The 15,389-nt window shown below is 26.6% G+C and overlaps 1 protein-coding gene across 1 annotated transcript; it reads left to right on the top strand.

Moving 5' to 3' along the window:
• Positions 1–1,142: 1,142 nt before the first annotated feature.
• LOC145833004 (actin-related protein 2/3 complex subunit 1A-A-like) lies at positions 1,143–11,062 on the top strand. Its single transcript, XM_082940207.1, has 9 exons — positions 1,143–1,176; positions 2,911–3,011; positions 3,816–3,979; positions 4,676–4,859; positions 6,170–6,337; positions 7,308–7,434; positions 7,846–7,892; positions 9,268–9,372; positions 10,859–11,062. The coding sequence occupies exons 1-9, from the start codon at positions 1,143–1,145 to the stop codon at positions 11,060–11,062; spliced, it is 1,134 nt and encodes a 377-aa protein (XP_082796333.1).
• Positions 11,063–15,389: the final 4,327 nt, after the last annotated feature.

Below are 15,389 nucleotides of genomic sequence, written 5' to 3'. Positions count from 1 at the left end.
AATTTTAAATAGGAAGAACTTGACATGTTATTTAAAGTTTTTAATTCGATCATTTAATTGTTTTTTGCCAGACTTTTGAGAGTATTTAGTTTAGGACTTTAAAAAACAATCGTGTAACTAATATTTTAAAAGCATCAATACTTTGATACTTTAGTTTTGCCTTCGTTAATTAAGAGTCATTTTGGTTTATAAGTGCATTTCAAAACATTAATTTTCAAGTAGATTTTTTAAGAACTATAACATTTTTAAGAAATCTAATATATTAACGTTAATTTTTTCTTAATAGAGCGAAATCAAAAAGGATAGTTCAGTAGGATTTGTTTTTTGCAAAGCGTTTATTTTCATAAATTAGTTAATGAAAGTGGATCTGAAAGTTTAAAAACGTTACACACCAAAACAGTAACTACAGCTGATTTGACTCATCACTAATCAAAGTATTGCTGTAACTGACATTTTCGTTTTCAGTTTGATGATTAAGTTTAAAATACTTGCACTGCACACTTTATGTTTGTAATTAAAATTTAGATATATAATCATACAAAAGTAAATAGATAAAAAAGTTATATTTTAAGTTTTATAAATTATTCATTTACTAGATCCTATATATCCTATTTCTAAGCTAAAGTTAAGTGCTTTAAAATTAAGGTTTTTATTTAAAAACGAAGCTGTCCTCTCAATTCTTGTTCAATTCTAGTACAAAATTACTTGTTACTTTTGCTACCTTTTATCTAATTCAGAAGCTTGGAAGTTGAACTTCTCATAAAATTATCTGATACTTGTTTTACACTTTTGTTCTTAAAACAAGTTGTAACAAAAAGAATTAAAAATGACATTAAAGATGATGTTAATAGTTTAAGTTACTAATCAACGATAAACTTCAATTCATACTAAAATTAAAAAAATAGACATACACAGCTGTATTTGTTGCTTATTAAAAATACAAGTTCCTTTTAAATTATTTTTGAGTTTGTAAAAAAGAAAATAAGAAAATGCTTTTAAACATAAATTGATTAAAATAACAGCTTGACCAATTTTAAATTAAGTTCAAACAAAAATAATTTCAAAATGACAAATTTATTTAAACACTTCATACAAACTGCTGACGTAACAAATTACACAAAACCAGGTTGAGTTAGTTTATTATGTCACCGGCTCCTGAAGTTCACAATTTCGGAAGTTAAAAAACACTTGGGTAGAGTTAAAGGTTTGTGAATATTGTTTTTATTTGTTACTGTTAAATGATTCTTTTTTATAATTAGTTAGCATTTACAATTCTTAATTTATTTACGCTTTGTGCTTATAGGTGTAAATTTTACAGCAATCTAACAAATATATAGTTTGTTGATAATTTTCAAGCCGAAAATTACTTTCCTTTGAATTGTAAACATGAAATAATTTTGTTTTTCTCTATAGTGTAACAATTAATATTTATTAATTTAGCGTTTTAATTTAATAGTCATAATAGTAGTGAGAAAGTATTAAATTTGGTAAACAAAATGCCTTTGCAAAACTGTACTAACAAGTTTATTAATCTTAAACTTAATGTATCTGTAGTACCAGTAGAATAGAAAATTGTTTTTATCAGTAATAAGTTTATCAATCTCTACTTGATGTATCTAGGATAATTTTACTTCACCATTAAAAAGTATTCATAGCAATATCTTATTGCTAGTTTGTATATTTTAATATATATTACCATCAATAGCTTGTTATCAAAAATTACAAACCTAGTTCAATTTGTTGATGTAATATGTAGTTTTACTTTGTTTAATCTTAATTACAAGTTATAGTTATTTAGTTCAAAGGACTTTATATGATTATTTTCCACAACTACAATAAATTTTAATTTAAGATAGAAATATCTCTATCCAATTTTGCTTGATCAAAACATTAACTTAGTATGTAGTCATTCAACAAGATTAAACTTGATTCTACAAAACTAAGAGCAATATGTAAAAATTTTCTGTTGCTAGAATGGTTGAACTAGTTGTCACTTTCAATACTAAAAAATAATTAAGACAAATATTTTGTACAATAAAGCTTATTTAGTTATACTATCATAAAGTTGTTGTTATAGAAAAATTTTGGTGTAAATATCTTATTTTTATGTTATCAATATCTTTAAAATAGTGTTTTTTTGAAACAAGTATTAATGCAACATGAACTGATTAACTGGATTGTTTTATTTTGATAACCACTTGTCAAATTATAGTTGTTTATATATATATATATATTAGCTGGACATTAGGGTGCATCTGTTGCCTCAACATTGGAATTTTGCTTAGTCCATTTTTTGCAGGTGGGAAATCACTTAAATAGATAGCACAAAAAAAAACCTTCTTAGCTTATACCGTCGTCATCTATTTACATTTTTCTGAATTCATTATTTTTACATGTAGCAATCATCACAAAAACACATTCAAAGCGTTTTCAGATCATTTGAAGAAAGTTTCATTGATGTATTTAAAGATTTTCTGAATTTTTTTAATATTTTTAGTGTCATTTTGAAGTTTTATTTTTAAAGAAACTAAGATAAATTCCTATAAAAAAAACTTTTTTCAAATAATCTGAAAACGTTTTGAATGTGTTTTTGTGGTGATTGCTACATGTAAAATTATTTTCAACCAAAAATTCGAAAGTTGACATTTTAAGGTCCCATACAAATAACATACGGGTTGTTTTCAGAAAACGTAAATAGTGTGTCGGTGGTAAAAGCTGAAAAGCTATTTTTTTTGTTGTTTATTTATGTGATATGCCATGCACAACAAGTTATACTAAGCTCTACTAACAAATTTTTATTTTTGAGGGGCAACAAGTGCACCGTACTGTCCATATACAAAACTTAATAATTTAAGCTGCTACAGAATGCTCAAGATAGTTAAACAAATAAAGTAAACATTAATACTATAGAAATCGACTGGGCACCAAAATCCAACATGATAGTTACCTGTGAAGCTGATAAGGATGTTTTTGTGTGGCAACTCGAAGATGAAAAGTGGCAGCCGGAACTAGTTTGTTTAACTTGTATCTATAAATTTGGTTTAAGTAACTTCTTTGAATTTGGAATTTCTTTAAAATACTGTGTAAACGGAGACCTCTTTTTTTGCATGCAATTTGACGGATTAAAATAAACTAAAAAAATAGCATGTTAAATTTATACTTGAAAAAATTCCACCATAGCTTTTTTTTAAAATTGTTGTTATTTTCCATTTGATTCAAAGTTATTTTTAAGGTTTTAACAGTTAAGTTGAAATTTTTGTATATTTTCTAGCTAACAACTAAATTTTGAAGTATTTCACAGATCAGTTAATCCTGTGTATCTCTAAATCATAAAACAAAAAGTAATAAAAATTAGCTGAAGGTTTTTTTTTTTGACTAACAATGCATTATAATTAAAACAATTACTTTTACTGTAGTTATTTTTATGCTAGTATTTAAGTTTCAATGTCTAGCATGTAGAATAATAAAAAACAAACAGTATAAGTTAAAAAAAAATTAAATGAATCAGGTTGGCAAGTGCTTAGTTTACTGTCAGTTGAATAGTTAACAAACATTAAACAAAATGACTTACTAGCCATGCTTATGTTAAACAGTTACTTAGTTTTGTCTAATGAGATATAATAATAGTTTTACAGTTAGTCCCATCTATGATTTTCCAATAACACCCTATTTGACTGTTAATGATTAAAACAAAATAAAAAGTTTAATGTTACAAAATTACTTTAGTTTGTTGGCAATAGAGAATGACTATGGAAATGTTATGCAAGCATCTTTTTGTTAATAAGAAATATGACAAAAAATACAGATTTCCACAGGTTGCTCTTAACATCAAAGAAGGACGTGCGACATGCGTCAAATGGTCGCCAAATGGGGACAAGTTCGCGGTTGGATCATCAGGTGGATCGATACCAGTTTTCCACCGTCAAAAGGAAAGCAGTTTGTGGGTGTCCAACAAAATCGAGAAGAATATTGAGTTATTGTTTTTGTTGATAAGAAATATGTTAAAATTATTGTAGTGTAAAAATATCTTGTACTGCATTTGAGAAAAAAAAATTAAAGATTTTTATTATAAGCTATTTAGGTGTCTTTTTAGGTAAGTTGTTCATGTGTACCTTGTAAGTAAACTAAAAAGTTATCAGATTTATAACTTAAACACTTTTAACATAAAAGTTGACTATACATAAGTTGATAATATCAAAATAAAACTGTTTATCTATGTGCCTATAAACTACTTTAAAATAGTACTTGCAAACTAAGAATGTTAGTTTTTATGTTTCTATAGCAAGTGAAACCTCCATTTTTTATTTCAAAAATTTGCATTTAGATCAATCTATTTACACATAATTATGTTTATAAAAGAAACCAAAAATAAAAGTGACTTCTTTATCACAATTTTTAATCAGAATAAAAGCCATATTTTGCAAAATATTCTTAAATATAAATTTAAAAGCTTTCTGTTAATTGCCTTTTTTACTAATTCATTAAAAAAAATTATTCACATTACAATTAAACCATAAAAAAAAATTAGTAACATTAAGACATATATCTAAAGAAAATATATAAAGAAGTACATATGCATATACATAATCAAAGTCATCTTAGCAAGGTAACATTATAAAGTTCGTGGTTTTCGTAATTTAACTTTATAGTTTACTTAAAATTCTTAATCATACAGATCAACAATAAATTCTCTCTCATGGCACCCTAAGAACGTCTTACTGGCAGCAAGTTGCTATGACTACACGGCATATGTATTTAGTGGCTACATCAAAGAAATAGATCAGAAACCAAGTGAGACTGTGTGGGGTGAAAAGATGTCCTTTGGAGATCTGATGCGGGAAATTGAAGTTCCTGGATGGGTGTGTTGATTGTTACTTATAGTTTTAACGTAAAAGCTTTTGTTGAGAAGAAAATTAATTTTGTAACTCATGAGTTTAAAGTTTAACCAAACTTACAGTTGACACATTTAAGTTTCATACTACATTCGGCTTGGTTGAGTCCGCTCTTACAAGTTTTAAATACTGTGGTTTGGTTTTTTGATGTTTATTGTTTTTTTTTTTTCAATTTAAAACTTTTTAACTGTTAGTTTAAAGAAGTTTAAAATTGATAACTTTACTTCTTTTAAATATTTGTTAAATTATACTTTGTTTATAGTTAAATAGAAAGAAGTTTCCAATGTTGTTTTATATTATTTAAACAATTAAAGCATCCTAACTTAAGAATAGCTTTTTTATAAGCCTCATTGAAAGTGAAATATAATGAAAATTTTATATAAAAATTCTGTTTTATACATATTATGCAGAACTTATTATAACTTAAAAAATTATTGCAAGCAAGCATATTTTATTTCTCATCCCTGTTGTAGTTAGAAAATTAACCAAATTATTAATACTGACTGTCAACATAAATAAGTTTTATGCTAACTATGTCTGTTTAATAAAAAATACAAGTTAGATAAACCAACCCTTATATTTCTTGAAAGACAGTTTAATTGTTCTTTTATTGTTTCTACCGCAGGAAAGTGTAACTAAAAGCACCGAATGGGTCAGTTTGTTTGATTTGTATTAATATATAGTTATATAGTATATTAAATGACAAAAAACGCTCAAAATACTTGATTCTAAAATCTGGTGCACGAAAAACCTTATAACGAATAAAAGTATTGAGTAATAAAATAAAAACAAATAGATTATTCACTAGAAGGTTTACAGATACAGTGTGTTTATGTATATAAATTTTTATGATGTGTTAGTTATAGTTTACTTTGTAATGATGCAGTAATAATAATTATGGTACCTTGAAAATTTACTAATTAAGCAAACTATAACTTAGTAAACGCTGTGAAACCTAATTAAATTGGTTAATACTTAATCTGCATAAAGAGTATCTAACATCAAACTGTAGTAAAATTAAAGAAAAATGTCAATAAAAAGTTATCCATAACATAGTGATATATAACTTTTTATTATAATATACTATATATGCACCTTAAAAAGCATCTTTTGGTGACAAACAAAAAAAAAGGCTAATTGTCTTGAATTAATACCTAGTGGACGCAAACTATGAATAGTTTAAATAACTTAATCCCAACTCAAACAAAAATATTATAAAGAATAACAACAAAAAGTTAACTAAAAAACAACAGTAATTTTGCTATTTTTATGACTAGATAAACGACGTTGAATTCAGTCCTAGTGGTGATAAATTATTGCTTGTCACTGGTAAGGAATCACATATTTATGTAGTCAGTGGAGGGCAGGAATTAGCTGTATTAAAAACCCAACACCCTTGCTTCGACTGCTGCTTGTGGTTAAGCGAAAACAAGATTGTTGTTGGTGTTAGTTTTTATTTATTTATATATATATATTTATTTAATTACCTTACTTAAACTAAATAAGCTGTCTGTAATTGACTGGCAATTCAAAAAGTTAAGCTTTATACTAACAATTTTAAATTATTTAATGGAATTTTTTTGAGTAATGAATAAAATAAATTTTTATTTGATTTTGATGTTAATATAAAATAAAAGTATTTATTTCTAAAAGATTTCCTTAACTTTTATTTGTTAGTGTATATGCTGTGTCGTTGGTAAAAAAAATATTTTGATTTAAAAAGTCTATCAAAAGTTTTATATCAACAAGTTGTAATGAATTCTAATAAAGCATTTTGTTTTGTCACTTTTTGAAAACCAGCTTGTAAGTGTTTCTATATTCAGCATATGATTAACTTTTAGGTTACTTCAAATACTTTAAATTTGTGCTTGCTACATTAGTATTTTAGTAAGATAAAGTCTAGGTATGGCTATAGGTTATTTATGCTGAAAATAGTATTTTGTTACAAAATAATTCAGTTTGAATAAGTTTTAAAAATCACATTTACGGCTGAAATGACGGAAAGATAATTTTATAAATATTATATTTACAAGCCTTGGTTTTGTTCATTAACAACCAAAATGTTTATTTAAAAAGTATTTATGGTATGATAAAATGTTTAAAAGATATTAACACTTTTACATGCTAAATATTTACAGTATAAATTATATTTAAATGACTCTTGTTTTCAAAATTATAGCTAGAATAGCTATCTAATTTCCCTGACTTGTTAAAATATTTTAGTAAGTGAATTTATATCTTAATTAACATAATAAACTAGATGAAATACAGTTCTCCTTACTTAACAAGTAAAAAAGCAAATTTATTTAGTTAAGTCTAAATTATGTTTACACTCAATTTACAGTATTTCAATGTACTAACTAACCTATCAATGAAAATTTAAACAAACTTCATGATAAATAACGTTATTGACAGGGTTATGACTGTATCCCTATGGTGTTCTCTACTTATGATAACTGTGAAAGTGTCACATTCGATTTTAAATTGGATCATGATATCAAAAAGTCTGAAGCCGAAGAAGTAGTATCAGAGGAAAGTGATGGTAAGTAAAACTTTAATAATTATGTCAAATCTTACTTGAAACTCATTCTTTATAACCTTAACATTTACAGTTCCTGACCTTAAACTGTAACAGTTAATAGCAATTAGTTATCTTACTTTACAAAAAAAGGGTGTTTAGTAAGGTGATAAAAATGTTTGTTGATTATTCTTGGTATTATAAAATGGCCGTTGATATAGCAATATTAAAGATATTTAAGGTTAAATTAAGTGCTTATTAGACAGTCTAGGAAATGCAAAGTTTTATTTGATGTGTAAAGTAATCTAAAAAATACACTTAACAAAAATTTCTGTGAAGTATAAATTTAGTACTTGTATTGTTTGTATCTAATAATTATACATGTAATTTCATTATAGTTTTCTGTTTAGTATAGTTCAAAATTTATTTTACTAGGTGAGATAGCTTCTGCTATGGAAAAGTTCAAAAAGATGGATATGAAAGTAATTTAAAGTAAAGTCGATGACAAAGTTAGAACCAAACATAAAGTCTCAATATGGCAGGTTTTTAAGTTGAACAAATTTAAAACTATTTAAAGTCATATTTCTTATCAATAAGAAGAAGTAAACTGTACATTAAAAAGAAATACATGTTATCATAGCATTAGGTGAACAGTTAAATTACTTTTTCATGCTTTTATGTTCTTTACATATTATTAGTAAGGTACGAAGTTTTTCATTTGTTAGTTGTATAATTAAACGATTAAAAATCTATTTATTGTCTCAATAACTTTGAAAATACTTAAATTAGTTCTAATTCCGTGTTGAAATAGTTAAAGAAGTTATTAAAAAAGGGGTAGGTGTCAAATTTACACGAGCAGCAAAGTTGTAAGAGGGGATTAAACTGCACAAAGATACTTTTGCACGAGGGAAATAAATTGCACAATCAGACAATTTGCATGGGTTAAATTATTTATTTTTTTTTTTAATTTTATTAATAATTTTATTTTGATAATTCATGATTAATAATTGAGTGTTAGTAGAGATTTATTTTATTATCATGGTTACCCCTAACCGTTTTCCTCGGTCAGTAACTTTTTTCTTTTTGTTTTTATTAATTATCTTGTTTTTTTTTATGTTTTGTAAATAAATATATATATATATATATACTATCTGTTTTGTTGTCCCCTCGTGCAATTTTGTTTTTGTACAATTTACCTGTTCCCACTAAAAAGTTTTGATTTGGAAAATCTGTTATAAATTTCAATCAAATTTTTAAAGAAATTTTTTTTACTAATCTTTTGTTGTTACATACATCATATTTGAATTAGAAAAAACTTTAGTTTTACTAATACACAAAACAAAATGACTGTTGGTAAAACTTTTAATTAAACATTATTAACTGGTGTAAAGTAGTCTTTTGTTATGTTAATCACTAAAAGTGTACTAAAATAACAAATTCTTAATCAAGTTCTGATTAGTTTTAACTATAATAGTTTAATTATCAAAACTTTTGGAATCTTTTAGCCTAACAATCAGTTTATGTCTATAGTTTTATGTGTAAAAATTTCTAAAAGCATTGTCGACAGCAGACTTAAATTATAAATACAAGTAATCCTAAACATTTCTAAGTAAACCTACAACAACCAATTTTACTTATTTAAATAACTGATGTAACTTTCAGTAACAAAGTTAATGATTTCGTTTACTGTATTGCCTATGAGTTAGACAGTAAGCTAACGGTAATTTAAATTTACATCTAATATTTCAAAAATTTCAAAACATGGTATAAAACAAAATATATTTTTTTAAAGAGTTTGAAGAATTTTCCTCAACTACAGTGACTTAAACAAGTAGCTAATTTAATTTTTACTAACAGATAAGGAAGTATAGTGACGACAAATTTTCCACCACAGGAAGTGACGGAAATGTCATCGTGTGGTCGGCCGAGAAACCAACTGACTCGCTGGTAGCCGATTTGAAAGTTTAAGTTAATTGTACAAAAGTATGTGTTTGAGTTTCTGTATCGTGAAAGTTTTTTTTTAAAAACACACTTAGTTAATCATGCGTGTTTGTTTAAATTAGTTCAGACTTCAGAGCCATTTTTGAAGCATAAGCAGAAAAAAGTAGTGTTCAATTTTACCGTTACTTTTTTCAATTCGAAGCTGTGTGTCAATGATTTCAACTAATGTAAAATTTACGTTTATTTTTATTATTATTAAAAAGTGGTTTCAAAGGTTTATCATATTAAGTAAAAAAAAATGTTTTTTATGTTTGGAAAAACTACACTTTTGGTTTTGCCTGAAATGCAATAAACTGAATAAAAAAAATCAAATAGTGTATTATGATCGGAAAATCATAACTGAAAACGAAGACTCTAAATGAATTACATCAAAAAAATATGTTAAAAGTGATAAGCTAAAAGATTGTCGCTATCTCGTAAAAGGTTCTACTTATATGACTATTTTTGGCCTGGTTTAATACGCAACGTGCGCCCTAACTTATATAGTAGAAATCCCCAAGATAACGCTTAAATTATAATTGACTTAAATAAACTAAAATGAATTACTTACTATTTACTAAATGTTTAATAAATCAGTTACTTAATTTAAATTGAGTTCGAATTTGTGATCATGAATATATTTACAATGAAATGCGAAACAAAAAGATGATAAAAAACTGCACAACATTACACTAGAATAACAGAAACTAAACATTACATGTTTAAACCAAACTCGAAAAGTATTGACAACAAGATTGAAACCATTAAAACTTAAGTGCAGCAAAAAGCTGCACTGAGTTCAGACCCTCAATGAAGTAGAGACTAGAAAAACTGAACTGTACTGAACTCAAGAACGTTCAATTTATATCGCTTGAGAAAAAAGAAGAAAGTAAAAAAAAGACAATTACCGCTCACGCGGTACAGCTTCAAGAAGTAAACAAGTCAGAAAAAACCCCTAATTAGAAACAACTCTAAACCGCTACCAAGCGGTTACATTTTCACTCCTAAAACGGTCAAATTGGAGTTTCAGCTACGGTTTAGAAAAAACATTAACTTTACTTTGCTAACAAGTCGTAAAACTTTAAAAAACTTTAGATGAAAACTTTTAGATTTTGACAAGAGAACGATTACACAGACAAAAGACACTCTTAATTAAAACCGGTGTAAAAAACTTCGGTGTGGGGTATTTTCTTAATTTTTTTAACTTTACTTCAAGTGTTACGTTAAGAAGATGCTTAGAAATCAGTTAAAATTATGTTTAAGTGTCAAAATGTTTAAATGTAACTGTTAAAGCTTTTAACCATCGGTTGACAAAAAAAAATAAAAATATATACACATCAAAATAGAACTTAAATGCTAGAAGATATTTATATGCTAAAAACATTTACCAATCAAATCAACATCGTTTATAAAACTTAAGAGTTGGTTAGAACACATTAAGACTTAAATAACAAAAAAATGTAGACAGTTCAAAAAAATCTCCTCGCCGCCGGAACTCGCTCCGCTCCTGCACATCTCCACGTTGTCTGACCGGTCCACGCCGATCCGTCTCCTCGCCTCACCCAACGGTCTCTTGGCGCTACGGAATCCTCTGATCCGTCTCTCCGTACATCTCCTCGTACCGCTCCTCGCCGATTCGTTTCTCGGGCCGTTCGTGCGAAAGTGCAATTAAAGTTCAAGCAAAAATATAAAGAAAATACTATTTCAAGTATTTTCAAGTACTTTTAAGTATGTTTATAAGAAACTTTAAAAACATTTATAGCTTCAGTTTAAACTAATTATTCATTATAAAAACTTTTAGTATATTAAAAACATTTCACATTCAACATGAGTTAGTTGACAAAACAAACAATTATATTCATTTCAAAAGCTTAAATTTGTTTCGTAAAAATATATAGCTCTTGAACTTTATACTAATTTATAAAACTTTAACATTCTAAGAAAGTTAAAAACAAAGTTGTTGTTAGCGTTTAAATGTTGAATAAGATATTAATAGCTCAAATGACCTTATTAAAATTGTGTTTTTATAAGTAAGCTGAAGTGTATAACAACAAAAAAACATGCCAATAAAGTTTGTTACAAGCAATTAACAAGGTCATTGTAAAAAAAACTTTAAATATTATAGTTTAAAGTTTGAACATAACATTGTTGCTAAATATAAAACTAAATTAAGTTTAATAAACTTAAGAAATTTCACTTCAATAACCGATTATGCACTCGAAAACAAGTTTTAATAACCTCATACAAATATTTTTACAAGGACGAACGAAAAAACAACAATGTTTTTACTTGCAGTTTAAAAAGTTTATTATCCATTATAGTTCAAATTAAACGATTGTTTAAAAACAAAACAATTAAACTTTACAGTTGCTAACTTTTATAGACGTTTAAAACTCTTTTTGTTATAAGAAAGTTTTATTATTTGAAGCCTTTAGTTACATTTTAATTTTTAATAAAATGTTTAAAACGATTGAACGATATTTAATTAATTTGATAAAACGCGGAACAACTTGAAAACAAGACTAACTATTGTTTAAACTTGCTCGTACAAGTTTAAAACTCATTTTGAAAAACGCTTCAACAATGAATTGCAATAATATCTACACAACAAATACATTTTAGTTCTAACACATGTCCATTAGCTTTACCCAAACCACTTTAACATAAAATTCAACACAATAAAGCTAATTACTTCTTGCAAAAAACAACACGAATCTCTCACAAACTCGAACTACTTAGTTGTTTTTCCAACTAGAAATTTTAAACTCATTTTTAAAACTTTACAGACCAGATGACTGGGTTAAATAAATGCCCTTAAATTTATCGAATTTATAATATTATTAAATAAGGTTTATTTTACTCTGTTTTCAAGTCACCATCTACAACACGTAAAAATTTTAATGAAGGTATCTGTGTTCGATTCCAGCTATAAATAACTGGACGTCCGGGTCATCATGACGCTATCTCGTATAGGTTCTACTTATATAACTTATTTTTGGCCTGGTTTAATACGCAACGTGCGCCCTAACTTAAATAGTAGAAATCCCCAAGATAACGCTTAAATTATAATTGACTTAAATAAACTAAAATGAATTACTTACTATTTACTAAATGTTTAATAAATCAGTTACTTAATTTAAATTGAGTTCGAATTTGTGATCATGAATATATTTACAATGAAATGCGAAACAAAAAGATGATAAAAAACTGCACAACATTACACTAGAATAACAGAAACTAAACACTACATGTTTAAACCAAACTCGAAAAGTATTGACAACAAGATTGAAACCATTAAAACTTAAGTGCAGCAAAAAGCTGCACTGAGTTCAGACCCTCAATGAAGTAGAGACTAGAAAAACTGAACTGTACTGAACTCAAGAACGTTCAATTTATATCGCTTGAGAAAAAAGAAGAAAGTAAAAAAAAGACAATTACCGCTCACGCGGTACAGCTTCAAGAAGTAAACAAGTCAGAAAAAACCCCTAATTAGAAACAACTCTAAACCGCTACCAAGCGGTTACAAGATGAGCTAAACCAGTTTAAAAATAATTTAATAAAACGTCTAGTAAAGTAATTTATGTGTAAGACTAAAAAGGAATATAAAAATTTTCTAAGTCTATATAATTACTTGGTTTAGTAAACTAGTTTAACCCCAATGTTAAAAGCATTTGATATAAAACGTTTTTAGTTAAGCAACTATAACTTGATTTAAAAATGTTCACTATGTTTTTTTTTCGTTTCCAGAAAAACAAAACTTGGCTTCACCTTTTAAATTTTTTTTTGTCAAAAGTTATTCATGGTTATCCCTAAATTTTAAAACAATTATATAATTTTTTTGAAAATAACTATGCGCAGTTGTTAAGTTATCAAGCAAAATGTTTTTATTAAGTTAAACTACATATTTACCAACTTTTGCATAACTTTTGCAGTCCCTTTAATATTTTTTGTTGCAGAATCGCAGTTTGATAGTCTGTTTAGCAGTTAAACTTAATAACTGTCTAAATATGAAAATATACACTGTCCTCAATTCGAATTGGTTCATTATTTCTAAACCGTTTATTTAAATATCCCAAAAACTTGAAATAGTTCATTAGGCATTCTGTTTTGTGTTGTGTGACAATTCTCTTTTAAAAGTTGCTTGTTGGCCACACTGAAAAAAAAACATATTGCAAGCTTGCTTATGTTGCTCCGTATACAAAAGGTAGCGGAACAAGGCCTAGCTGACCTGAGCTGCTAAGTTTAGAACCGCTAAGTTCCAACCCGCGATCAATTTCAACTAACACAACTCCCACCAGATCAAATCCGAGAACTGTTTACCGACCAACTGAAAGGGTTAGGGGAATAATGGTAGGAAAAATTAATAAAATATATATAAAATACAAAAAAAGGAAAAAAAAATTTGGGTTGAAATTGTAAGTACACCGCTAAGTTCGAGGCAGAATGACCCTTGCCATTCGATTTTACGACAAACTGAAACGGGTAATTGAAACCGGTTTTGCCCATCAACGATAAAGTTTTCTCTTCATTTGAGTTGACATTTCCGCGCTTATAGTCTTCGTTACCGCGCATATTTGACATTGAAGACAAGTTTCTATTGTTAGTATCGGTTACATGACAATTAAAATTCGGACAACTCAAACTCAGAAAATTCAAATTCTTAAAAAAAATATCTAAAAGACTATATCTCAAAAAGTAATATAAGTTTGAAAAAAATAAAAAAATGCATACGTAGATCTTATTAAAATCTACAAGCTACTTTTTCTTTATTGCAAAATCTTAAATATTTTTTGAGATATTTTGAAATTACTAAAAATAACTATGTTTTTTACTTTAATAAAACCATATCTCAAAAAATATTTCATTTTATGCAAAAATCAAAAAATGGCCTGTAGATATTAATATGATTAACATATGCATGTCTTATTTTAGACAAATATACATTAACTTTTTATTTTTAGTCGTTTCAATTTTTTATTAAGAATTTGAATTTTCGGAATTGGAATTGTCCGAATTTAAATAGTCGTGCACCCGTTAGTATGACATATGTTGTAATAAAACACCTGAATTGGTGATTACCTTATTTGTAGTGAAACTTTTGTTTGGCCATAAGTAAAATTATATTTATTAATTTACTAGATAAAAAAAAATCTATAGATGTGAAGTTCGTGCAGAAGTGATGCTTTGCGCAAAAGCGACCCGTACCTTGATTTTATATCAATCAGCTGTGCTGAAACAATGTTTTTGAATTATAAGTTAGATAACGCATTAATGTTTTTTATTTTATTTTAAATAACTACGGAAAAACCTACACTTTGTTAAATTTAATAAAAAGCCTAAATTAATGTGAAAGCATTTCGTAATTGTCATTTGTTTTTTTATATTTATTAAGCTAAATTCTTCAATAAAATTGTCTCCCATAACCTTTACAATCGTAAATTTGAATGAAAAGCGATTAAAAATCACACTAAATACTTAAAACTGTTAAGATTTTATTTTTTCTTTACAAAATGTAATGTTTTAAAAACTGCGGTCTTTTACTGTACGAATAGTTTTATTAAGAAACAAAAAATTCAAAGAATTAAGTTTAAAGAAAAGTTTTTTATGCTCCATTATTCTACCAATTTCTAAAGCAGAATTTATTAAAAAATATTAATTATTTCAAAACGTAGAATAAAAAGAAGTAGAAAACACTTTTGCTAAACAGAACAGACCCAATTCAGTCCTAAATTTATTGCAAAATTTAAAACAAAAAAACTAATTTATACGATTTAAAGAATGTGAATGACTAAATGTAAATTTCTAATAACTATTGTTGAAGAAACACCAATTATATTATTATTATTTTAACTTTTCAAAAGCATGAAATAAACACTTACATCAAACATTTTATGGTAGCAAATCAAGTAATAAAACAAATAAGGCAAATACAAAACGCAAGCATACAACAAATTACTTGACTTCAGTCGTCAGCCTTTAGTAACCTCGCTAACACTTTA

The sequence above is a fragment of the Thalia democratica genome, chromosome 4, assembly GCF_965202585.1.
Source record: "Thalia democratica chromosome 4, ktThaDemo2.hap1.1, whole genome shotgun sequence".
NCBI lineage: Eukaryota > Metazoa > Chordata > Thaliacea > Salpida > Salpidae > Thalia > Thalia democratica.
The sequence above is the reverse complement of the archived record's forward strand: the minus strand, read 5'-3'. Positions and strand labels throughout refer to the sequence as shown.

Bases quoted from the DNA above. Each gene is read 5' to 3' on its own strand.
- LOC145833004 (XM_082940207.1), top strand. From the start codon at position 1,143: ATGTCACCGGCTCCTGAAGTTCACAATTTCGGAA. The intron at 1,177-2,910 runs GTTAAAAAACAC...TTAATACTATAG, and splicing joins TGAAGTTCACAATTTCGGAA to AAATCGACTGGGCACCAAAA. The intron at 3,012-3,815 runs GTTTGTTTAACT...AGATTTCCACAG, and splicing joins AAAAGTGGCAGCCGGAACTA to GTTGCTCTTAACATCAAAGA.